The following is a 25,525-nucleotide window of genomic DNA, read 5'->3' as shown; positions in this document are numbered from 1 at the left end:
ACAATGTCTACGAAATGCAAAGAAAATGTTGCCATTTCGTTACGTTCGTACACCTGGCCTGATTTTTTTCAAGTGGTAAATGTTTGCCGATCAGGGGATCAGCCAACCAACAAAGCGACAAACGCCAACAATAAGGAATGAGAGTGAAATGATATTTCGCTGGTTTCATGATGATGATGATTCAACTCCTGGTTACCACACCAAATCAAAACATAATACGATGCAAAATCTGCTAGAACAAGTAGAGGACGATAGTACGTTAACATCAATCCGTGAGTTGTTGCTTTTTTACTGCAACTTTTGTGGAACTAGACTTGAGTTGAGCGAGTTCATTATCCACCGAGGAGTTGGCAAGGTCAAAGTAATTGTGAAGGTAAAGGATACGAGAATCATAAAAAGTACTTCCCTTGCCTTGTGAATATTGGTCTTGAATTTGAATTGCATTACGTTCTCATCATCCCAGTGCATGCCCCTCATCCCATTCAACCAGTATTTTTCAGGATTGGGTTTACTATCCTCGTTTTCAAACTTTGGCTGTGGGTACATGTGCAGTCGCAACTTATTTATTTCCCAAAATATTCTAAGCTGTAGCTTGTATTTGTGGTCGCGAGATCGAGATGGAATGTTTTTTTTCCATAATGGTAATATTGTAGCTCATTTATATTAAATAGCAATCCTAACAATGACCGTGGGCGAAAGTATTTACAACAATTTATTCTACATTTATGATAAAAGTTTTTGAGTTTATCAAGACGATAAATGTTTTAGCAACAACCTATGAAACGGTCATAATGCGAGAGCGTGATCTTGTTTTAGAGATTATATCATTGAATCTTTAGTTTGTGGTTGCTCCGTATAAATTGTTCGTCTAAACGCTATCATCACACACACCGAAGTTTGCAACGTTTCTCAAATTTTGATTGAATTTCAAGTGAATATTTTTCATGATTACAATCAACAAACGGTAAAAAAGACAACCAATTTCTGGCGAAATTTGGATCGGATATATGTAAGACCACCACCACACTGATATTGCTTTAGCTGGAAATTAGCTAATAATGGAATCATTATGTGTGTATGTACGTGCCACAAAAGAAGCACGAATATGTAGAAGAATAATTACACATCGCCAATTTGCAGGGAGGTGGGCAGTGGACGTGGACAGGTGTAATAAGATGAACATATGTGGAAGATGTGTCGTATAGCATGATGAATAAAAGCTAACGTCCATGCGTGGATGCCACAGGAAACAACTGTGGTTTAAGTTTAATGGTCTTCACATAATTGGCAAACTTTGCTTACTTGGCTCTGGAACTTTGAATTGAAGAAGAAAGAAGCTCAACGAGTTTTATGCGCACAATACTCACCTAAACATTTGCGATTTTTCGAGATTTTTTGTAAGCAGTGAAATCATCAAGATGATACAAATCAAGAATTAAGTTTACCAAAGTGCAATATCCGACCTGAACGAGGGAGAGCTTATGATTGGAAAACTTGACCTTCTCAGGTGAATTAGAGGTGACTGATAGGTTTGCTGCACAAAATTGTGCAGGTATTACATAAACCAACCCAAACCAATTGTAGTGTCCAAGGATAGTGAAACAAACAAGAACTCCTGCAACCTATGCATTCTGGTCAACTTGGGCAAAGGGTCGCTTATTCTGGTGTTAGTTGTTCGTGACATTATTATCGCATTAAGTAAAGTTTAGGTCATTAGTCTTTCGTTTATTTCGTAACTTAAAATTCCTAAAACTTCATATATGTACATATGCTTGAGGAGACTACAAGGAGCCGAAGCTAAATTAGCAATGCCCTCATCTTATCATCGTCGTATAGTTTGCTCCAAATGATGAGTCAAATAATTCATTTCGCAAATATATAAATTTTATATGTATATCCAAAGAAGTTAAGTAACTGACCAATCTGGTCCATACTACTAAGTGTTGTTGCCTGGTTTGTTTTCAAGTTGTTCTGTAGAAACATTTTGGTCAGTAGTTGAGTCTAATTGAATTGATGGACAACTTTGTCGCATGCATTCTCTTGCTGCATATTTATGTAGATGAATAACTAACTTTGTTGAACTAAAGCCTCGTGTAATCAATCAATAAGTTGATGGCAATGGTACAAGTTGATGCACTGTTCGAAGGCAAGTAATTTTCAGGTTTTCTACTTGTTGAAATGCAAGTGAATTGCTGTTGTTAACTTCAACCCGACCATTAAATTTATTAAGAAGTGGTAGTAAGCGTTCTGATGAAAGGGAAATTGCACACTCCGCATCAAAGTAATCTTGGTTATCCTCTCATAATACGAAAAATATACGTGTTTTCTTTCTTAGCTTCACAATCCCGGTTTTTACCATTTGCATCTTGTATAATACCTTTGCTGATAATATATGATGTGGGATTGTGTATGTATAGCTGGGTAGCTCACAGCGTCTTTCGTCCACCTCCTCTGTTTTGTATTGTAAGAAAAGTTGGGAAGGTTTTTTACCTCAGAATCAAATGGTGTATATTTTAATTTGGTATATGTTTTAACGTGTGACGCTATAGTTATACAACATTTTTGACGTACTACCACAGTACCCCACCATGCTTTCCGTTTAACTTGCACATAATATTGCATGGAAATATTTCTTATTTGCACTGCGTAAATAGCATAAACATCAAATTTTGTTGTTTGCACGAGTTATGCATAGTTCAAGATCGGTGAATGTCAATAAGTTTTGCGAGTTATATAAAAGCTTTAAAATGTAGCCAGTGGTGCAAGGACCTAGTGGTAAATTCAGACCATCGAACGACGAGCTCATTTGTATGAATGTACTTAGCTTTGGATTTGGCTGCTTTTTCTCAGCTCAACTTCAACACTCAAACAAATCTAGAGTTGTGCATCAAGTGAGCTTGGGGCATTAACATTTGGAGATGAATATGGATGTGACTCAAGTGGGTATGGTTTCTCGTCATGATGGAGAAGTTGGTGTACTCGAGGAATACTTGCTTTAGATTATCAGGCCGGATAAAGAGATGCTTTTCACAGGCATCACATGGTAAAAACAAGCTGGGTTGCAACTTGCAAAATTGGGGTTATTTGCATTTATTAGCAGTGAGTCGTAGTTTGGGTAATTCATGTTGTGCAGCAGTGCGTTGTATGCTTACGTGAAGAGCTACACAATCCTCGAAGGAGATCGGATGAGATGAGATCACCAGAGTCCGGGTTCATTAGTATTATTATATTATCCCATGTTCGGCTATAGAGTGGGTGTGGCGGGCGCAAATGTGGCCATGGCATTAAACCACTTCGGGGTTCTTGTTCATTCATGGGACACTACAAAATATCCAAAGGGCATCTAGATCCGAGAGTTGGTAGTACACAACCTCCCCTCCTGAGTTGCATAATTTGCTGTCGTTTCCCTTGTTTCATGTCAATTCAGTCCAGCATTTTTAGTTACTCTTATTTAGTTCTCGAGTCATTTGAATGAGTTTAAAAAAATATTTTCATCCTGACATTAATCAAGACTGAGCTAATTGTCATTCACGTGTCGTATTAGAAATGTGCATGAAATTTCGTCTCTAAAGTGATAATTTCCAACTACGTCATCCCCATCATGTAACGAGACGAAAACTGTTTTGAATTTATTTATGAAAACAACCGAAAGCCACAATCCGGAATTTTGGAGTCTGCAAGTCCATTAAAGAAAAAAATGTAATGTATTAGTTGCGTACTTTTAGTTTGTCGCTATTGGTGTTGACAGGTGTAGTTTTCAACTACCTATAGTTAGCAATTGAGGATAAATACTCATTTCGACGAGTACTGTGCATGACGATGGGTATGTATGAATAAGTAATATTAACAAGTACATAGGAAAACTTGAGATTTTGGTGGGTGGATGAATGGGAGACGCTCTATTCCTATCATATCGCGTACATACATACCTATTTAAGTACATGCATATGCACCGAAATACACAATAATCCAAAACCATGCGAAAGGATGTTGGTGTCGACAGCAACATCATCCACAGCGTATTAAATTGAATCCAAGTGCAATCACCTGGCTCAGTGTCCATGAATTTGCTGTCGGATTTGAATTGAACATTTTTGGACATTTGGTTGGACGTTGAATGACTTGCACTGACAGTCGTGCTATTAAATAGGTGCTGCTGCTATATGCGCCTCAGCGCTATTTGTCGATGGATGGATGCAAGTTATGCATTGTTGTAGTTAAAAGCCAACTCACTTCTGCGAAACCAACTGCGAATTTACTCTACCCTAAAAGCAAACCAACGCAAATGCTGTGAAATTCCATGCTGTGCCATAAGCTGAGTTTGCTCACATTTCTTGAACACGTAACATCATCGTGCATCTAACCTGAATCTGCTGTGAAAAGACGGAGCCAATTGTAAGCTTTGTTAGTCAAGCTATTATTGTACGTATCTAATTTAAGGAAAACGAACTTGTCTTGGTTGAGTTAAGCGAGCAGGATATCTGTCCGTACGATAAGGTTTGTTAGAATTGCCGGTTTTTGCAACTTTTTTTTACTCTCAGTTTCTTTGGTGGAAATCAGGTTTTGTAATTTGCACTTGCATGTGCGCACTAGTTTAGATACGTACATAGGTAAAGCAAAAAGAGGATGGGTGTTGACAGGAAAGGCAGATATCATTCTGAAAATATATCCTCCTTGTATGCTTAATGTTATATAGCTGTGATTTTTTAGTGAATAGTCATGTAATTTATTATGATGTTTCGATCTATTATTTTGGCATTGCATCGACAATTACGTAGTTATATGCAATACGATATAGTCAATTTTTATTTTAGTTGTGAATACACATTTATTCCCATTTATTTTTCTTGTGAAAATATATTTTAGTCATTACAAACAATATCCACGTTTGTCACTTTAACGAAAGTCCGTATCCTGATAAATTTGCAGCTTGTTTCTGCAGAAGCTGTGGCTGAGGCTGGAATCCGGTCGTACAATATGTAACGTTGGATAACACATGATAAATACTGCGTGATTATTTTGCACATGTTTGATTATTAAATCGCTGAATCATTCAACCCTGGTATACATACATCGTGTGACTCATATACGTAGCTCATCCCTTGCCGATAATTGATGCTATTTCTGGATTACCAATAAATGCGCATAACGTATGCACAAGGCATTTTGTTTGTTTCACTCATTTTTTGCAGTTATAGCTTATCTTAGATTTACTACGTGTAATCATAATCAATGCATCTAAATATTAATCGCTGTAAACAAACTCAAGATTGATAAATCATGCGTTCAGAGATAGTCGCAGCTTCTGTCGCTTAAGACGTTGTAGAAAAAAAAGTGTCCAATCTGAGTTTGACAGACCCTGACGGGTGACCTAACTTATGTGACCTGATGAAGGTAAATATGTATGCATGGCCGTTACCTCAAATGCAACAAATTATGCTGATCAAAAATTATATTAAAACGAGGTTATGAACTCCAAATCATCATCAATATCATGTGGTTATTGCATACTTTGTGCAAAAATGAATGGACTATGCACAGTAGTAAATAATCATGGTGTCGAGGCGCTGCCTGCCCATGAGCCCTACATGAAACCATCTACTTGACATTTGACAAAGAGTTTTTATTTAACTTTAATTTGAAATTTCTTGCACTTTGAATGAAGCAGTTTTTGTGCATGTGTGGGAGATAGCTGTGATCTTGAGCAGAGGGAATGAAGCTCTTGTTCCAACTGAATATCACGTCCTGATGGTGTGGGTGCTTTGCCCAGAATCTCATCATCTGTTTTATTATTTCGATCTCGACCATTTGCCAGTTATTTACTTGTCCTCGTTCGTTCCTCCAGCTAAAAACATCAGGCGACTGCCGTCTGGAAGTAAGAGTGAGAACAAAGTCTGTTAATTGATGATAAAAATGAGAGGATTTTTTTTATCTACGTACTTGCACATATATATTACAGTAAGCTGAATGCTGCACTAGAAGCTAATCATTGTATAACCACGATTCATGTGGCATAGCAAAACGATTCGGTTTGTTGGATATCTGCTGTCTAATTCTCCGCCCTTCCGTGTTCCTGACTTGGGCTTTGATAAGCCATGCAAATACAGATGCGGAGTTCATTAATACGGTGGTGGTGTAAAATTGTATGTTGAACGCATTGGGTAAATCGTGTTAATATGTATTAGCATACCGTATTGGTACCGTTCTTAGGATTATTGGTTCCCTACTACGTAATAAGCACCAGCTCTTCTGGAAAATATATCACAAACTTAATGCGGATGTACTCAAAATAGCAATCAACATTTATAGCAGGGAGATATATTTCCTGGCATGATAATCGATTTGTTACAACGTTATTGAATTTTTGTCAGGATGTTCTTATTCCCCCAACAATGTATCGACACACGTACGTGCATAACTTGATAAGCTTGTACGCAGGCAAAGTGCATTCGTCTGACAATGAGTCTGGTCGATAAAGAAACGGTACTTATTTGCTCCGAAATTAGATTAATTGCTCATAAAATCAATTAGAAAGACTGCCAATATGTCTGCTTGTCCATGCGATGTGATTCTTAAATTACATAATTTTCTGCAATTGTGATTTATTACCCTATAATTTATGAAAACGACCTGCGACCTCACATTTTTATGGTTGAGGTCATCGTCACGTTCACATTTGTTGATGATTTCTCGTCGCTATAATAGTTATTGATGAATTGACTATATCATGTCCTCTCGAATTGAATAAATGGTCTGCTTGTATGTAGTTGGTGCTGGCTAAGTAAAAATTAAGGACATTCACCAACAACCCCGCAGTTGTTAGGTTTTGTAGTCTCTGGTTTATGTTGCTCATGTTGTGCAGTTGGATAATCATAATTTAACTCTTGTATGTATCAAGTTATATTGATATCCTTCAGCTAAAATGAGTTCAACTAAACGCCCATTATGATTTGGACAGTAATTTGTTTGTATTGAGGAAATACGAAGCTCAAGTTTTTCGAGTATACATCAATACATGTGTACTAAAGTTGGAAAATGAGTTCATGGATCATTTGATATTTCTGCAAATATTCATGCATAATGAAGTGACGAGAGAGAATATGTGACTTCTTTATATTTTAGTGTATGAATATTTCTTGGTGAGATATTGTTGAAACGTCAATCCATCGAATATGAATACTGGCAGTGTAAGTATGTAGTCGACTGGTATTTTGTGACTGGACATTTGGGTCGTCTCATTTTTGTAGGACTCATCTTCTGGCTGCGAATGACCATGAGCACTGAGAAGGGAAGAGAGGGTGGTGTTGTTTTTAGAATGATTGCAATTTATTTTTCAATTGTACTCCCTTTTGATCTGATGAAAGGGCGGAATTAGATTTTGGTTCGATCAGTTTATATATTTCGTAACAGATTACATCAGCGTTGGGTCAACTAAATGCTATTGTTGTGTTGGAGGCGGTGGTCTGGTTTTCGATGTATGCTTGATGTATGCGTCGATGTGCATATGGTGTGTGTTATGGTCCGAGTCAACATTATCGCCACTCGCATCGTGTGGCGGAGGTCATAGTCATCAAACTTTATTTATGTGGGATGGAATGCAATCCACGCTCCGATCTAACAACAATCTTGAGATTTTCTGTTTCTCGTAAATAAACAACTCAGGTTAATAATTATTGGATGAAAATTTTAGAATTGTGAATAATTTCCCATATCGTTCCTCATTAACTGGAAAGTCCTAAATGTGTTCTAGCTGATTCAGTTGGGCACGAAATATATTGTATTTTTGTGGTGTGTGGGGGTTTATTGTCGAGCTGATTTCAGTTGCAGGCATACATGTATTGCTAAACAATAAACGATAGATTTTTTATTGGAATAAAACACACGTTATACTGCATGCATATGTAAATGAAAGGTTGGAAACGTTTTCTACTTGAACACGTTAAAACGATGCTATGCCATATTTTGTATTTACTATTGCATAATTCGACAAACACCGTATCGTGCGAAATTTAACAGGTCAAAGCCCGGTTGCATTACAAATATTGGCGTCACCGGTGCACAGTCACATGTACAATGAACATATGTGAACTCCATTATTACGGTGTAGGATGAAGGAAGAGGGGATAATTGGAGTGAATATAATTTAAATTGGACTGTAGAATTTGCATGACACTTTTTGGGCGGATGCACATTTCCAAAACTAAATTCCAGACATATGTACATGATATGGCTAGAGTGCAATAATAAGTTATTTTATATATTCATTTATTATTTTCATTGGCGGAAGTGAATCTTTGGTACGCGTGTATATTTTGACTATTTGTGAATGATACCCTAAATAAATTACTGCTTAATCAGTTTGCCTGGCTCCTCCTTTGTTCGTTCTGAATAGTGAATTTTAATCTTAACTATTAGTTTAGTATCCGAAGTACAAAGCAAAATATTTGTGGTTCCGTTAAAGTTCGTGTTTGTGTTTAGGCTGTAAAGGTTAAACACAAGGAGAAGGTTTCATGATTTCCGTCCGCAAGTCGTCGTGATGTCGAGTTTCGTGTGCACATCTTTGAACACGAGGGAATATAAAATTTATTAATCATGGTTTGGTGGTTGGTTAGTTTTCTCAATTATTTGTTAATGACTGCCACTCTTGATAATTAGTTGAGAATTCTGCTGAAGGGTATTTATGTTCTTCTGTGCCATCCAAACCATGTTCAGTGGTTTATGTTACTCAGTCGAGGTAACGAGTCGAGGTTTTGTACCTTGTTTTGTACAATGTTTTCTTGAGAAAATTGACAATTTTATATTTCTTATTACACAACAATTCATCGCCAGTATTATGCATAACACAGGACCAAGATATTAGAAGGTCACCAGTTATTTGTGAGCTGAGTTAATCCTCGTCTAATATGCATGCATACTATTTGGAATTTCCTTCCACTTGTGCAAGCGGCGGAAATACTTTCGGCGACCAAGAAAATAATACCAACAAAAAATATATAGTTGAGAGGATGCGGTTGAGGGTAACATATTTCAGTCTAACGAGAAATGTATATGAGAAGCTGTTGACGATTCATTAATAAAAGGCTAAATTCCTGATATGGCTGTGGGTTGTCTCCAACATTCATTTGACTACGCAGTGTTTGTGACAATCATTTGCATTTATAGCTTAGAATTTGTTTGAGGAATTTGAATTTTAGAACTGCAGCAGAAAACTCCAAGTTTTGTGCAAGTTATTTTCCAAAGTTTTGAAATCTGTTCGTCAGGAAGCAGCAGCAGACATGAGCACTCATAATATGCAGTCACTAACCTCTCATTCACTTGTGAAAATGAAAATGAGAGTCATTTGGCTCGACGGCCTGTGTTGCATTATGCCAAAGAATTTGCTATTTGGGAATTAGCATAAGCCATACCACGGACAGAAATAAGTCATCACCAGGTTTATGTTAACGCCGTCCATGTATTCAGTTCCCTGCTTATGTGGTGAGCATAATTCGTTGCTCTCCTAAATTGCAGTGTAGCTTCTGCTCAAGTTTGCACTATGACTCTAAGAAAATTATCATGCATTTAGTAGCTTGGCAGTTGGGAGCAGTTTAGAATAATTCATGATTGTGTCAGTTAGGTTACAAAATATATTTAGTTCATGGATATTGATTTCAAATATAAATGAGCTTAACTTTGTTTCTGACGACATTGGTGTTAAAAAAATTTCTGCCGAGTTTGTGATGTAACATTCCTTACCATACCTGTATACACAAGTTAGAAGAGGCATAAAACTTGCAATGCGAAGGTGTGAAGTGATCATCTCAGATATTGACTGAACCAATTTTAATTTGTTAAGCACAACATTGGGTTTTTCATACTGCCCACGGTTTGGCCTGTGATTGAATTTAAATAATAAGCTGAAAAATAATTTTTTAAGCGGTGTAATTTTTCAAAGTCTGCACGATTCAAAAAAATTAAAGTACATATGTAATTGAACATGCACATTGGTTCGATAAAAATCAGAGATGATCACTTCCGACCGAAGCCTTAGGTGTTAATATACCTGGCAATCCTTTTCTCAGCTGCAATGGGAATTGTTGTGCATACATAATGTTTGAGTAATTGTTTCTACAATTTGTCTTACAAATAGGTACATCATATTATTACTGCACTGCTAATAAATTACAAATAATGATGGGATGAATAGTTTTCTCATGTTGCGCACATATGCATCTCGGACCCAGACTATGACATCAATGGTGTTTGCGTGGTCACTTGGCGTGGGACGGCAAATCCACATTGGTTGATCATCATCATCATCATGAAGGCAAACTTAATTTTATTATCTTCTTAACTAATAGTTAAATTATCTTTCAACTGTACTTTACTTCAGGACGATGATGCTGACAGATATTAGTGAGTGCACGCCCTTGCCTTGCGATGTCATAATTTAACGTGACCCTTCAAACCTGAGCCCCCTTAAAGTTTAATGGAATCCTTAGTTTCGTTATTTTTTAGCTAATGAACCTCAAAATGTCATGAGCATTGATGGGAACGCTGTGTCTACTGATTGACTAATTGCTTCTTTTATTAAAACTTGGACGGTTGGGTTGTGTCATGTGTAAAAAGACGCCTCAAGTCTTACTTTATTTGGAGAGTGGTCATTGATAAGTAATTGGTTATTATTAGTTTGCGAACCTTGTGCAGCTTGGCTGTTGAATTTATTTAATAAAAGTGTCACGAGCCGCATGCGACTCTAAGTGTGGTTGGTTATGATTATCAGTAAACAATTGCAGTAGCGTGTCGTTAATTATTATCACATCATAAGATTGTGGTCATTAATTCCTATCAAAAATTACTGGATGTGATGCAAGAACAATTTGTGAAAAAATTCAATATTTCGTTGTACACTGCAGGTTGATGATGACGATAGTTCTGTTAGAGTAGATATTTATATACTCAAATACATACATGGGAAACTTCTGTTTTTGACGTTTCCGTGTTTCAAGACCAATAGTTCAGCTTCTGATGAGGTCAAGGTCGTGCATTATTCAATCAGAATTATATTATGACAATTGCACGAAAGTTCAAAACGTGTTGTTTGAAAGAATTTAGTTGTTTCGCATGCGAGCTACAGATTGTATGAGTTAAAATACTTGCTATTCTGATTTTGTCATTGGTAATCGTTCCCAGATTTTGAAAGACTAACACGTTTTATTGCTTGTTGCTTACCGTGCGCCAACCTTGTTTTCGTAGGTGGGTGGTTTTGCTGATAGTATTCGTGATTTTTTTTACCATATTTTCTTCAATGTCAAAACGATGGCAAATCAGAATATGAAAAATAATGTGCTGATCATCAATTTGATGCCTTTGCGTTTGTAAGATTCAGTTAAAAATGGTGTTGCAAGATATTAGGTTGGTGTCAAGACATCAGCGGATCCATAATTTTAAAACAACTCATCGTGGTGTAATATCTAGCAAATAACTCAGAGGAAGTATTAAATTGAATGTGTGCATGTATCATGTTTTGATTTGGGTTTATGTTTAAGCTCGTTTTAGAAATTATGCGAGGCGAAAAGCAGGTGTTTTAGGGATCTGACGATTATGATAATGTCAGTATGACGAGGAAAATTGATCAAAAGTCTTTGTACTTTTAAGCACCAAAGTAGGAATGAGTCGCTGATGAAGTCATTCCTTTGAGAGAGAGAGAGAGACAGCAGCAGAGTAGGAGTAAATATCATTTTTCATCGTAAAAGTTGTTATTCATGTAAATACATAAATAAACCCCTATGATAATATGTACACTATGGTATCAATGGCATGTATACTTCGGATGAGAATGACATTCGCATTTTCAGTTGAATCAGTTCTGTCATAATTATTTTGATTGCATGTTGTGGGGATGATTCTAGTATTAAGGAACTCGTCTATCCTTACTTCACCTTGATATTATTATATGGCAGCACCTTGCGAAAAACGAGAGTGAGTGAACTGATCATCCTCCTGGTCCTGCTCTGTCGTGGATGATGCCAAATGCCATGAAGCAGCCCACACAGTCTGGTTTGCAGTAATAATAATACTGATTTCATGAGAGGATGATGAGATAAGAGATTGTTGCTGGGCTGATTTTTTGCATAAAAACAAGTAATGTGTGCTAGTGCGGCTGCATTCGTTCGTTTCATGTATCGTTAACAGTGTGGACTTTTATGTGTATGAACTTTGAGTAAGGTGAGTAAGCATGTGCGGCTCAAGAGCTGTGCATAGCTGAAGGCATATCGCTGGTTTATTAGGATTGTAATGCGATTTTCGTCTTGTTAATAAGCAGGGGTTGGTTATATCACAAAGGCATTGTGGACATGAGGTGCTTTGGAGTGCATAGACCAAGCAAAAAATGATTTAGCGCAGTAAGTGTGATTATTGGCTGACGTCGTCTTATTGATCCTGCCTGGCTGGACTTGATGTGAAATCGGCCGACTACCTTAGTTTGGTTCACCGGCCTCGTGTTCTTCTCCCAATGTCATCCAACCCGTCTTAATAATGTTGAGCTATCTTTTTCCAGCTCTTCTCTGCTGTTACATCAAATGTGAGAATTGTAATAGAGAGTCAACGTTCAAAAGCATGGATGCATACATACTTACGAAGCTAACTGACTCACTCACTGACTTACCAATTAGAAATTGCGATGGGAAAGCATATTATACACATAGGTATGCGTGATGTATGTATCAGGTTATTTTTGTTGCTGTTGCTAACACTTATCGTCAGTGGGTTTTTTAATGAAGAATGGAGATGTGATGGTGGATTTGCGTGGTGGAATGAGCGTCGAAATGGTGCAAAAACAAAATAATTTCATTTCAAGTTGGGCTATTCCATTACCACGGAAAGATGTTCGAAAGGAACAATTTGTGTATATGTGGATTTGCTATGTCTGCTATGTCTGCGTGCATGTACGTACTTCGTACTCGACAACGGGCGAAGGTTTCATTAACTGCAATGGAACTTGACTCAAACTGATGCAATGCATATGCACACTTGCTTATTCTTTTTGGACTGCTCGGGAAGAAATCGAGTGGTGAAGTGAAATAAATGCTCGAGCGAGGCATGGTTGTAAACCAAACCATCTAATTTTAGGTAGATATTTTTGGCAATCCACCGACTCCGGGATTCGAACAAAAAGTTGTTGCTTCTATGCACCCTCCTGACATTGTCCCATGTTAATGCTAACTAAATGACGATGAGTTTGGTAGTTTTTTATACGGGAAATTTCCAACATCATGGATAGTAATAATAACCAGGAACAAATATGAAATAATCTCAGAAGTTGTGAAACTGTCGTTGTTCTAACCCGTTGTGCATGAACAATAATACAGAGAGATTTGGGTTTGTGGATTTCGAAATGACTATGTAAATGCGTCGATTTGACGCCAAAACTACAAAAGTTGTTGGAATAGAATGATTACGAATCGTGAAAGGAATTCTCGGAATTCAAGGTTGATTTGATTTTGTTGTTTCTAATACGAATTGGGATTGGATGGAACATGATTTTGTCAGGTTCATGAGAGCAAAAGCAGGCTCTGTGGTATGAATAAGTATTCTTGGAATAGTATGAGACTAGAAATGCAAAATATATATATAAAATAAATAGATCATGACTCATTGCATACTTTGAACTAAATTACTTTTGTGTTTTATATTATCAGCCTTATTAACAAAAATTTATTTTTTTGACTTACAGGATGCAAAATCAAGGCGCTCCGAGCTAAGACCAACACCTACATAAAAACTCCAGTTCGAGGTGAATAAAAATTATTAGTATTCTCTTATTAGTACTCTCCATCACAAACGTAGCTAATAATTGTGATGCTAAATTAAAGGGGAGGAGCCGGTGTTCGTTGTTACTGGGCGAAAGGAGGATGTGGCAGCAGCCAAACGTGAAATTCTGTCTGCTGCGGATCACTTTTCACAAATTCGGGCGTCTCGTAAAAGCGGTGCAGGGAGCGGTCCAGCTGCCCCTGCTCCTGTTCCAGGTCAAATCACACTCCAGGTTGCGGTTCCCTATCGCGTTGTGGGACTTGTGGTTGGGCCCAAAGGAGCAACTATTAAACGAATCCAGCAACAAACTCACACATACATTGTGACCCCATCCAGAGAAAAGGATCCCGTTTTTGAGGTCACCGGACTTCCAGACAATGTGCAAGTTGCGAAGCGAGAAATTGAAGGTAATTGTTTTGTTTTGTATTTTAGGCATATTACTTCTACTCGGCGACAAACAGATTTATCCAATCTCCCAAAAAACTGTTTTGTTTGTTTAATATTTAGTTTGAATATTGTGCAAAAAATGCCAAGATAATTTTTTTAATACACATATGTATTTTTGGCATATATTTAGCTCATATAGCGATCAGGACTGGAAGCTTCCCAATGGATCAAAACCCAATGTTGGATAGCGATCTCTCTCCGGTGGATATTCTTGCCAATCTGTACAAGAATGGAATTGGTTCCCTGGGGAACTTGGGACTGGAAGGATTAGGACTTGTAAGTCAGTTGGGTGCTATCAACTCACTCTCCAGCAGCTTGTCCTCCGTTACCGGAAATGGACATGGAGTTGGTGCTGCATTGGCTCAGAACGGAAACTCTGTTGGGTCAATTGGAAGCTCCAGCAGTGGGGGTGGCAGTCTCTCCTCTCTCAACAGCTTGAATGGTGGATTTTCTACCAAGGTAGGCATCGGAAATCATGGACAATCTGCTGATAATGGGTTTTTCGCCCATCAAGCACTATCCGACTTGACCTTCTCTCTTATGGATAATTCCTCGTCCACCGTCGTTGCAAATAATCAGACGAATGGATTTATGAGCTCAAGTCGCTCTGAGGACTCGTATTTGTTTGGCGGAAGCGGTCCCAACAGTATTGAAGAAGGGTCAAACTCTCAGACCAAGATCACGGATCACATGTATGCTCCAACAAACAACAGCGTGGGAAGTTCTCTGTGGGGAAGTTTCGACAGGTTCGTATTTATTTCCTGATTTACGCATACACGCATTTTGTAGTTTTCTACTGTGAAACTGTGAATAGCACCAATGAAACACATAAATAATTTCCAAGTCTATGGATTACAAATTTTGAAAAATTTGAAATCTGAACGGGTTGTAAAACTACTTATGGTTAGGGTCATAGTACAAACATTCCATTTATACTGACGTAACCTGTAAAACCTATGATCGTGGGGTCGACAACTTATTGATCTTATTGATCAATAGTTTTCTGCATATAAACTTAATCCGTGCCGTTTTTTCGTTTCCGCGTCAATTGGTCTTATGTGATTTTTTTCCTTTCCAGTGAGTTCCAGCACTCTTCACGAGACGAAGGACTCGGGGACTCGCCCACTCTGGAAACTGCGCTTGCCGCATCCAATCTAATTTCTCTACAATAGAATTTCAATTGAACTTACCTCACTAAATAGCACTGAAAAATGTATTCCCTCTTTTCAGCAGGTTGCGATCCCCATTTTTAAAACTTGAGAATGCATATATTTCTAGATTTCTTCATATTATTTTGCATTTACTTATATACTGTAATCCGATTCCGATATCCGATATTATTACGTAAGCATCTGGAACCAGAGATTAAGATTTTACGCTATGCATACAAACTCTGAGAGGATTTAACCAACTAGATACATAGGTTTAACTGACTAGCATAGTAATCATAGGAATAACTCTCTTCGCGTCTAATTATTATGTATTACATATACCCGGTAAACAAAGACTAGGTATTTATTCTATTCTTCGTAAGCAACGGAACAGCACAAGAAAGATAAAATGAATTTCATGATTATTAATTTTTTAACATTTGATGCATTATTACATTTTAATACCTAACAAATATACCTTAAAGGATAAGGCTAGATTTTTGATCATTATACAAATTATTTTTGAACCTATTACAAAACAGAACTGACTTCGTACATAAACTTAGATAATGAAATGACTTTGGGTATTTCAAATCATGAGAGGAGGATATATTTTTCATTTTTTGGGAATACGTTGAATTAAACTGAACAAGAAGTAGCGTAATATATCCCCCACAGCCCCAGGAATAAATAAATGGTAGACCAAATTATCTTGTGACATTTTGCATTTCCTCCTCCATTTGATTGAGACACAGAGGCCCAGTTCTTACTTTTGGGCAGCGAATTATATACACCACAAAGCGAGTGGGCATATTATTACCGAAATTATTATGAACTATTAAAATTATATTATATATTCAGAGCAGAAAATTATTTATGATAATATTTGTATTATGTTTATATTCTTAACAGTACCATTTTTACTTTGATTGCTTCGACGGAAAGAAGCGAAGAAGCATTATTTGCAATTTTACAACAAGATATATTATTTGTATTTCGTATGAAATGACTGTCTTATTTTTAGCTGGACTTTTGTTTAGTTACATATATTAAAACTTGAGCAGAATTAATGAACTTTCGGTATATAAGTTTTAATAGTATTATTCGTAGATCGTAAAAATCGAAATGGAACAACCACACCACTCAGAGGGGTTATTTTAATTAAGATGATGAATTTATTTTCTTAGCACTAAGTCTATTTATGATTTATAATTTTATTCAAATGTGAAATTGAGTACAGTAGATCCGAGAATGGGTTAGCGTTTATTTAATGAACTATCTATTATGAATTATTAATCAATTTGTAGCGATCAGCTCAGAAATATTAGAATTATACTTTCGACTGATGTTTAGATAACCTATCTACTTTCACCATTCAACTCAACCTCACCAATCAGGTGCGTACGAAAAATAATTGTAGTTTTAAGCTTTTTGTAGACTTGAGTAATTTGCGTAACAATGATTTCTTACCCTGCAATATATTGCTTCATTGGTTGTCTTGCGTTTATTTATTTGCTGGATCAAATCGTTAAATTGCCTTCTTCATTTCATCTGCATTTTCCATGCATTTACAGTCAATGGCTCCTCGTGCATCGTTCACCTGTGTAAAATGGACGTGGTATACACACTCCCCAAAAATAATTCATTGGTTTCCGACAACCTTGACATTAAAAAAATCATCGCATAATCCCACTGCATTTCTCCATGTCACATCATCAAGTTGTTTATTCATGTCGCACGTGTTGCATATTTATTACGTTGTATTTCCCAACTGACTACTACTGCTGCTAAAAGTTGGTGTAGTACACTTCCTCCAAGGTAACATAACTCGTAATGAGTGACGAACGAAAACGACCCATGCTCACCTCACTATAATAAACTCATCATCCCAACCCATTATTATACCCTAGTATTTTCAAAAACAAGACATGACATCATGACACATGAGTAATCTCATCAATAAAAATTATAATCAATAATCGTGGCACGTAATTTCTTCGCCGACCCCGGATCAATCAGGCAATTATGCAATGGAAATAAATTTGATCGTGACACTAGGTGGACACTACTTCTAAGGACAATATACCAATTCACAATAATTGCAAATTACTAAAAGACAATTAACCTGTTCTCATAATGAAGTGTTAATATTTTTTATCTGCATTGCAACACAACGCCGTGCATAAATTATACCGGGTGTACTTGTCTACGTACATATCGTTATCTTGTGAACAGTAGCAAAAAGGGAATTACTCACACTTTTTAGTTTCCTCAGACTTTGTAGGAACTCTGAGAAATGTGTCGGCAGGGAAGAGTACATAGAAAACCTCGTCTTCTTCATTCTTGTTTTATGGTGAAGGTGAGGTTTCTGGTGGATCTTGAGATAAATAAGCAACAACAATTATAGATTCTGGCCACTTGGCTAAGGGTCTCAAGTGAGCTCTGAAATCGATGCAAGCAAAATGAGACAGGCACATACATACGAAGCACACTTGCATTGGAGATGACTTATGTACATACACCTAATTGAAACAGCCATTTTATACGTAAACCTTGTAAATTCAATCCTTGATAGTTGGCAGTCTAGCTATACATATGAGGACCAATAAGAACATACCAGATCCACGAAAGTTTGAAAATCAGTGTGAATTTATCCTACCAAATATTAGTAAATTGCACTTGGCGAACTGCTACAACATGTTAAAACCGAAATGCCGTTGTCTGTCAAATCTTAATGCATGTAAGCACATGTTCGCTTGCTTTCAAAATTAATAATTTGTAATTGCAACTGCCTTCTAATTTTATGCTTAATCTGTTCACAACGACCTTAAAATTGTCGCATTCAGTTCTTTGGTATAAATTTGGTCCCTAAACAAATACAATAATTGGATCTCAAAAACTGATCAAAAATATATAGTACAGCTGAGCCAGTTAATTTTTCTGTTCTAAGATTTTCACCTTTTAACCTCATGATTTATGTATAAGTAGGACTGAGATTCGTATAATTTAAGTAATGAGTGATTGGTGGAGAAAATGCAACTAGTTTAAGTATCACACCACAAATACAACTAATAGACTGCTGAGTTTTTCCTATATAATTTTTGACCTCGTCTCAACCATTTGAAGAAAGGGCTTATACCCAACTGATAGTATTATTAATTTTAACCCATCCGTTTTTACGCAAGTGAGATACTTTAACCAAAGCAATCGTTTTTACTTTCTTGTGATTTTAATGAAATCCAGATAAATACAAACGTAGTTTAGGGGGATAATTACACATTTTAAGGATTTATGTTAAGTTTTGTTGACTAAACTTGTATCATAATATCAAGACTTGACGAGCAATTAACCAGACCTACTCATCTATGCATCACACCTCAAGCTCCAACTCCTGCAGTCCAGGCTTGACGTAAATAAACCAAGTAAATTTAAATAGTGAGAGTGACTTATCATACGAATTTGTAGGATGCCCCATTCATTAGAATTGAAAGTGTTTTAAAAATAAGCCAACATTTGTGCGCCAAGAATTTATATGCTCTACCGTACAAAAAAATACTTTATTCAATAAATCTGGCCGGTTTATACGATACCGAACTTATATGCAAATAGAGACTCTTCAATCCGAGCACTAAAAACGGCAAGCTTTTTCGAAGCCAACCACAAAGATAAAGAATGCAATAATATATATGTTGACCACGGCAGGTTTTCCCCAAAAAATTGCACCTACTCTTTCTGACTTTATAGAGTAATGCATAATACATAAACATATTAAGTATATCAGACGAGTGTAGACGATAAGGACACAAATTACAAGATGTACAGAGTTTTTTGAAAATTGTAGGCTAATTTGACGCGACTCACAACTACGGTTTATAAATACATAGTCTGGTTGGTGTTTTCACCTAATAAGGGTAAGAACATTTCAAATAAAGTTACATAAATACATATTTATTAGGCATACCGAATAGAAAGAATTTATAAATTGAACAAATTTTTTATTCCTATAGATTTGTATTTATTTTTTCACCATTTTTAAGTCCTAAACTCAATATACACATATGATACAGAGTAAAAGTCATTTAAAACATTGCTATTGTGTATCCAGATCGAAACTTTTACATAATGAAATTTTTAATTATCAGAGAAAGTTTCCAAAATCAGTGACGTAACAAATCTAATCAAGCGAGTAACATAAAAAAATGCAGCGATGGTGAAAGTTTAAAATTTGTCATCCACATTTCAATATAAATTATTATGCAAACTAAAAAATATGCTTCCACTTTTGTCTGTGTAGTAGTAAGTAAAAGTGAATAACAACCTAGTAAGTGATATCAATACTAACGTTAATACCATTAACTAACTAATCATCAACGCTGTGCAGTCACCATTTTACAAGTATTATTAATTAATACAAATACTATATGTTAGAGTTGGAATGGACCGATGCGGCTGATATTTCATTATTCACAATATTGATAATTATTAATTATTGATTAATTGGAAGTGGAGGTACTAACAAAGGATGTTTTCCGTGCTTTCGATTAATACTAGTATAATGGTGATTGAAAATTTAACCCAATTACTTAAACAGTTCTGACGACTTCAACAAGGAAATATTTATGGTCATACGCAACCAGTATTCCTTGCAACCAACAGACAAGCAACACAATTATAGTTGATTGATTTGATCAGTGACTATGTGCATATGTACTGAACTCTATTTATTATATTGTAGAGTTCAGTCGTGTGAGACAGCGTTGACTTTTGAGAAATCTTATACTCCAAATATTTACATTACTCTACTGGGAAATAAAAATATATGCAAGTTATTTTATTGGTAGACTCAATTCGAAGTATTTTAGGTAAAAAGTTTTAACATTTTGAAATATTTAACAGGGCTAAAAACACGGTGGAAAATACATAATAACTCGATTATTATATTTACATTACATCACAGCATTCAAATAGTGAAATAGATATTTTTGAACTTTCTACAAAGTTTAAATATTTAAAAAATGAGTATATTAGTGTGGGCGAAAGAAAGATATATTATTAATGGCGTGACATAATATAATGTTATCCCGACGAGAGAGCGAGAAAATTAATAGCATAATTTATGATCATCTACTTTATATTTATCGTATGTAGTTCTTATTTAGCTTTGTTACGTATATTAGATATTTTGGTTCCTCTCAGAGAATCTTAATTAATATGAAGGCAAACTTTATTTCTTGAAATCCGTTTATTTCTTCAGGGCGATAATTAAACAAAGACATTTAGTTAAATTACTGCAGGTTGACATATAGTCGAAACCACCGCATTATTGCTTACATTACCTAACATTGCATAATTGAAAGTTTGGAAGCGTCGGAGAATAAACTATGTATGCTAATTTGTTACTTTATTATGGTGGCGTGGCGTGGCGTGTTAGTGGCGTTGGTCATATTAATAACAATGATAAATTATATAGGTTGATATTTTATGTATTTTGGTCCAGAATTTTAAAATTTTTACAGCATCATACGGAATGAACATATAGTGCTATACGTTACTTAATTGTGATTTGTTGAATTTTTAATATTACTAAAAAATCCCGTAAAAACGTTTTTATCTACATTCATTATTATTGTTTTTGTTCGTAGTATTACATAAATATATTATTTTATAATTTGTAGCTCATTAATATTTTTGTTTTAATCTGTTTTTGTTGATTTACAATTAATCTGAATTAATAAAAGTGTGAAACTTTATTTTTTCTTTGTTTTGATTTGGTGTACATATTAATTTTTTTAACTTTACATTTTTTTGGTTTTAGGTTTGCATACATGAAGAAAGTTTGACAGTGCAAATAGCGTATGAATTGTAGACGTGGTACGTGGTCCGTAGTATTATGTAATTTACATAGAGTACTAAAAACGGGTGACATATGCATCTTGCAATTGCACTTTGAGCAAGGGAAATACAGGTACACTGTAGATTTCACGTGTTTAAAATAACTATACAATTCAATGGTTGAGAAGGATATATAAATATATAAAAATATCTATATCTTTATGTGCGTGGTAATTATACGTGTTCGTTTGTGGGTTATTAGGGTTGAATTCTCATCTCACTTGAATAATAATACTTGTAATCGTGTTTTTTTTTCACCTATAAAACAATCAGACTTTGATGATCTCCACTGGAGAAATATGCGATATACTTGTTGTTGGAATTTTCTGCAACATGGATGTGAGTTGAAAAGTTTAAATTAGCTTGATAGAATTGAAAACTAAATACCAAACACAGAATTTAATACGATCGTTTGTTTCAAGAATTTAACCCAGAGAAAATTTATAAAACAAACTAAAAATACCTGGTCTTTATTCCATACATAAATAGATGTGATAGAACTGATCCCTTGTAGAGTGGGATTTATTTGCAGCTTTAACCAAAGATTTATCTCGTTGTTTCTTACGTTTGTGCTACTACTTGAGATGACAGTGAGTGCGTGGGCGTGATTCTCTACTGTTGTAAATTTGTGCTATCGTTAAATTTTCAGATCGATATTTTGCATGAATATAATAATAACAGTATCGATGGATGATTGGTAAATCATATACACAGTAGTTTCATTACTATTAATTAAAAATAACTACATACGTCATAGATGAATTGCTGAATGTGTGCGTGTCTGTTTGAAAATTTAAAAAACGAGATTTGGCGAAATGATGAGTGATTTCAAAATACGTAATATGTAGAATTCATATCAGAGTCAAGAAAAATTGAAAACGTTTCGTAACAAACCCAGTGAAAGAAACATGAACAACTGGTCGAGCTAAATTTTCGATTTTTAAAAGAGACAGCAATCCAAATTTTGAAATCATTTTTACTGCGAATATACACAAAAACTATAGTGCGTCCCACAACAAAGCTTTAATTAATTAGGGAAAAACAGAGTGTTTCCAGCTTTATATATTTCTTAGATTAGTCAAGTCCATTTGGAGTTGATTCCAGGTATGCAAATGTCATTTGTCTTGTTGTTGCGTACTATTTAAATGGTCGTTTTTTGACACTGACCGTGGAATTGCATTGTGAAGCTTAAAGTTCAAATTACCCTCAAAGAATTTTGCTCCTATTAAATATCCAGCAAATTAAATAAATTTTAGCATAGTTTTCTAATAATAATTATTTCAAAGCAAAATTTACCGGTTGTACAATACCAAAAAAAATTATTTTTAAATCCATCAGTTATTGAAACATTTATTTATTTCGCACGACACGTTTGCTGACATTGATGTCAGTTTGTATTTACACAGAGACGGAAACTTGTAAGCCATTAAGTAGCCGCTGAATGCAGTTATTCCTATATTGTTGGTACTCTGAGGTACCAACAAGTAGTGTGCAGGCATAACAGAGATAAGGGCCTAATCTGAAATTTTGAAATCTTGCCATTTTTATCAAGCCATATTTTGAATTTGGACTCTTTTTATATTCATCGTCGACATAATTTTTGTAAATACATTCTTGTATCCCTGATACATGAGAACTTGATAAAACTGATTCAATTTGCTCAAACCAAATTCAAAATCAACAAATCTAATTATCCAAAAGAGCACCCTCGTAAATAATTTTCAACTTCACTTTCACATTTATCATTACATTCGACTGCTTTAAACTGATCATTGCTACCCCATCCAATATAGACACGCTCCTTGTCTAGTACTGACTTTTGGTAGCACAAGAAAATAAATATTCCATATGAAATGGCATCTTTACAGATTACGGTGACAAAAATGTAATATAATTTAATACTCGTACCAAGCAATTTGTCCAATTTCAGAATTTTAAACCTTGTCGATTCTGTAATTTTGAGAAGTTCAGTCTGATTTCTTCACCTTCAAAAAATGACAAATCTTTTGATTATCAAACTTTCCAACTTTATGTTAGTGTTTTAAAGCAGTGAAATGTTACAAAAAATCAACGAAGCTTATATAATTGTATTTAAGTTAAATAATTATGCACTAAGGTTTTGTGTGGCATTTCCACGTTGGTTATTGATTCTGAAGGAAAGAAGGCCAGAGATTTATGCAAATTTTCAACTATAATACCAAAACTATAATACCAACTAAACAGCAATCATGGATAATTTAAGATTTATTAATGGTTAATAATAATAAACCCTATTTACTGTTCCAATGGTTTAGAAAGAAGTAGCAAAATATTTAAAAACGAAGCTTGTCATTTTGAAACCTTTGACCCTTCATTGTCTCGAAAAATAATCATCAAATGAAATAATAAATGAAATAACAATAAAAATTGATATAGCTGAATTAAGTTTTGAACATTGCATGTCTTGTTTGTATTGTATATTTATATAGATGCAGATTAAGTATTTAATCGTGTAATAAAACCGTCATTCAAATCAATAGCAGTGGCTTATGTGTAATTCAATTAATCTCTGCACCCTCATCTCTATGTACCAATTAACTTCTGAAAAACCGTTCAAACGATTGTTGAAACCACATACGCATTGGCAAATGACTTCCTGTGGCTTATTAATGATAATTCATAACCCTTTCTAATTATATGTGCAAACAACAGTATATTTTGTGCATCTTCATTGCGATGAGTGATCGATGATACATTGTCATCAATATCGTCTTCATTGTCGCATGTTTAATACATACAAACCATTCTCCTAAAGCCACCATGCATAGCATATAAATTCATAACTCATATTTTTGAAATTTTCTAACCAAGCATTTTTGGCGATAAAATCCTATTCTCATCGTGAAATCCATGGATGAAATCTAATGCTTGGATCTACATATTTAAAACGGTAAGTATATTCTTAAGTAGATAGTAGTATTCGTAGCATTATGAGCAATTTAGGATGCATTCTATATGTCGACGCGTGCAAGGTCGTGTTTAATGATTCAAGAGTCAGTTATTGTAGCTTGCATAAATTGTTTCGAATTGCACAACATTTTCGCAATTATAAATGTACGAACACAGTGCACAACAATGACCCAGTGACGCACTCACACGGCGACGTTAAATTATTGCTAGGACTAGCAAATAATTCGCAAATACGAGGTAAGCAGACTGCTGGAGTGAGAAAGAAAGGCCTTTGTGGGCAACTTTCTCTTTGCCCCGAAACAAGCACATGCCACACATGTAAAATAACTGCAGAGGACCACGCAATGCAGCCGTAACAAAGTCACGTCTAGAAAATTCATGTGACTGCATTTCCCCACCAAACATATTGCAGAGGAGGCGAAAAAGTATCTCGCAGTGCAGGTAAGTTTGGAATTACAGACCCACTGTTTGCATTATTAATTGCATAAAGGAATATGTCTGCGAAGACTTTACTCTTCTCAAGCGAATTCAAACGGGAATAAGTACATTCAAATTATATGGTTTTATTTTTTGATTTCGTAACTCGAAAACTTTTAGAGCTCATGCAATCGCACAATTCTGCAAAATAATTATATGTGCATTGTGGAGTTAAAGAAATGTCATACACTTGGGTGAAATAATCACCTTCCACATTAACCACTGCAATGTCATATTTATGTATCTGTCATGTAAATACGACTTTCCTAAATATGTACAAGCATATATAGGAACTGCTGGGCTCTCACTTTTACACAAAGCATGACATAACAGCACAGACACGTATTAGATGCAAAATGTCTGTGCAAATACCATATTTTGATGATCATTAACAAACAGAGGTCAATCACTGTGCTTAAGATGTTTCTTGCTGCATGTTAATTTAAATGTCCCACAAATTACATAAATGCATGGCACCTATGCACGAAAGATTTTCTCACAAGCTAATAATAGTGGTAACGAGCTTAGGCTTTACATATCTATTTACTCGCAAACAATGTTAATTGGTTTAAATATATGGCGTGCTAGTCGGTATTCAGTCGATTAGCTATGGCTTCGCTAAACGTTGCGACCTTGCATATTTCACCAGTAAATAATTTACAAATACCAAAATAATAATACCAAATAGATCACTGAAAAATATATATTTATATTTGACGCTTTTTTGTGTACCCTTGACTTTTCAGCTATCAAACCACAGAATTCGTTTGTTTGATAACTTTACAAAATTCGTGGCACGAAAATTAACATTGATCGGA

At 35.4% G+C, this 25,525-nt stretch overlaps 1 protein-coding gene and 1 long non-coding RNA gene across 2 annotated transcripts in view; one reads left to right on the top strand and one right to left on the bottom strand.

The window, feature by feature from the left end:
• The window catches only part of LOC110841734 (RNA-binding protein MEX3B), a 28,123-nt gene extending 11,227 nt beyond the window's left edge, over positions 1 to 16,896 (top strand). Inside the window, exons 3-6 of the mRNA XM_022087428.2 lie at positions 13,715 to 13,774; positions 13,854 to 14,198; positions 14,369 to 14,984; positions 15,317 to 16,896. Coding sequence (XP_021943120.2) covers positions 13,715 to 13,774; positions 13,854 to 14,198; positions 14,369 to 14,984; positions 15,317 to 15,410 — 1,115 coding nt within the window. The 3' untranslated portion in view covers positions 15,411 to 16,896. The remainder of the gene's footprint in view (positions 1 to 13,714; positions 13,775 to 13,853; positions 14,199 to 14,368; positions 14,985 to 15,316) is intronic.
• LOC118433944 lies at positions 5,603 to 6,624 on the bottom strand. Its single transcript, XR_004833689.1, has 2 exons — positions 5,941 to 6,624; positions 5,603 to 5,869 (listed from the first exon to the last, which is right to left on the bottom strand). It is a non-coding gene; the product is annotated as an uncharacterized LOC118433944 (long non-coding RNA).
• Positions 16,897 to 25,525: the final 8,629 nt, after the last annotated feature.

The sequence above is a fragment of the Folsomia candida genome, unplaced genomic scaffold, assembly GCF_002217175.1.
Source record: "Folsomia candida strain VU population unplaced genomic scaffold, ASM221717v1 Fcan01_Sc001, whole genome shotgun sequence".
NCBI lineage: Eukaryota > Metazoa > Arthropoda > Collembola > Entomobryomorpha > Isotomidae > Folsomia > Folsomia candida.
This window is presented reverse-complemented; position numbering and strand designations above follow the sequence as displayed.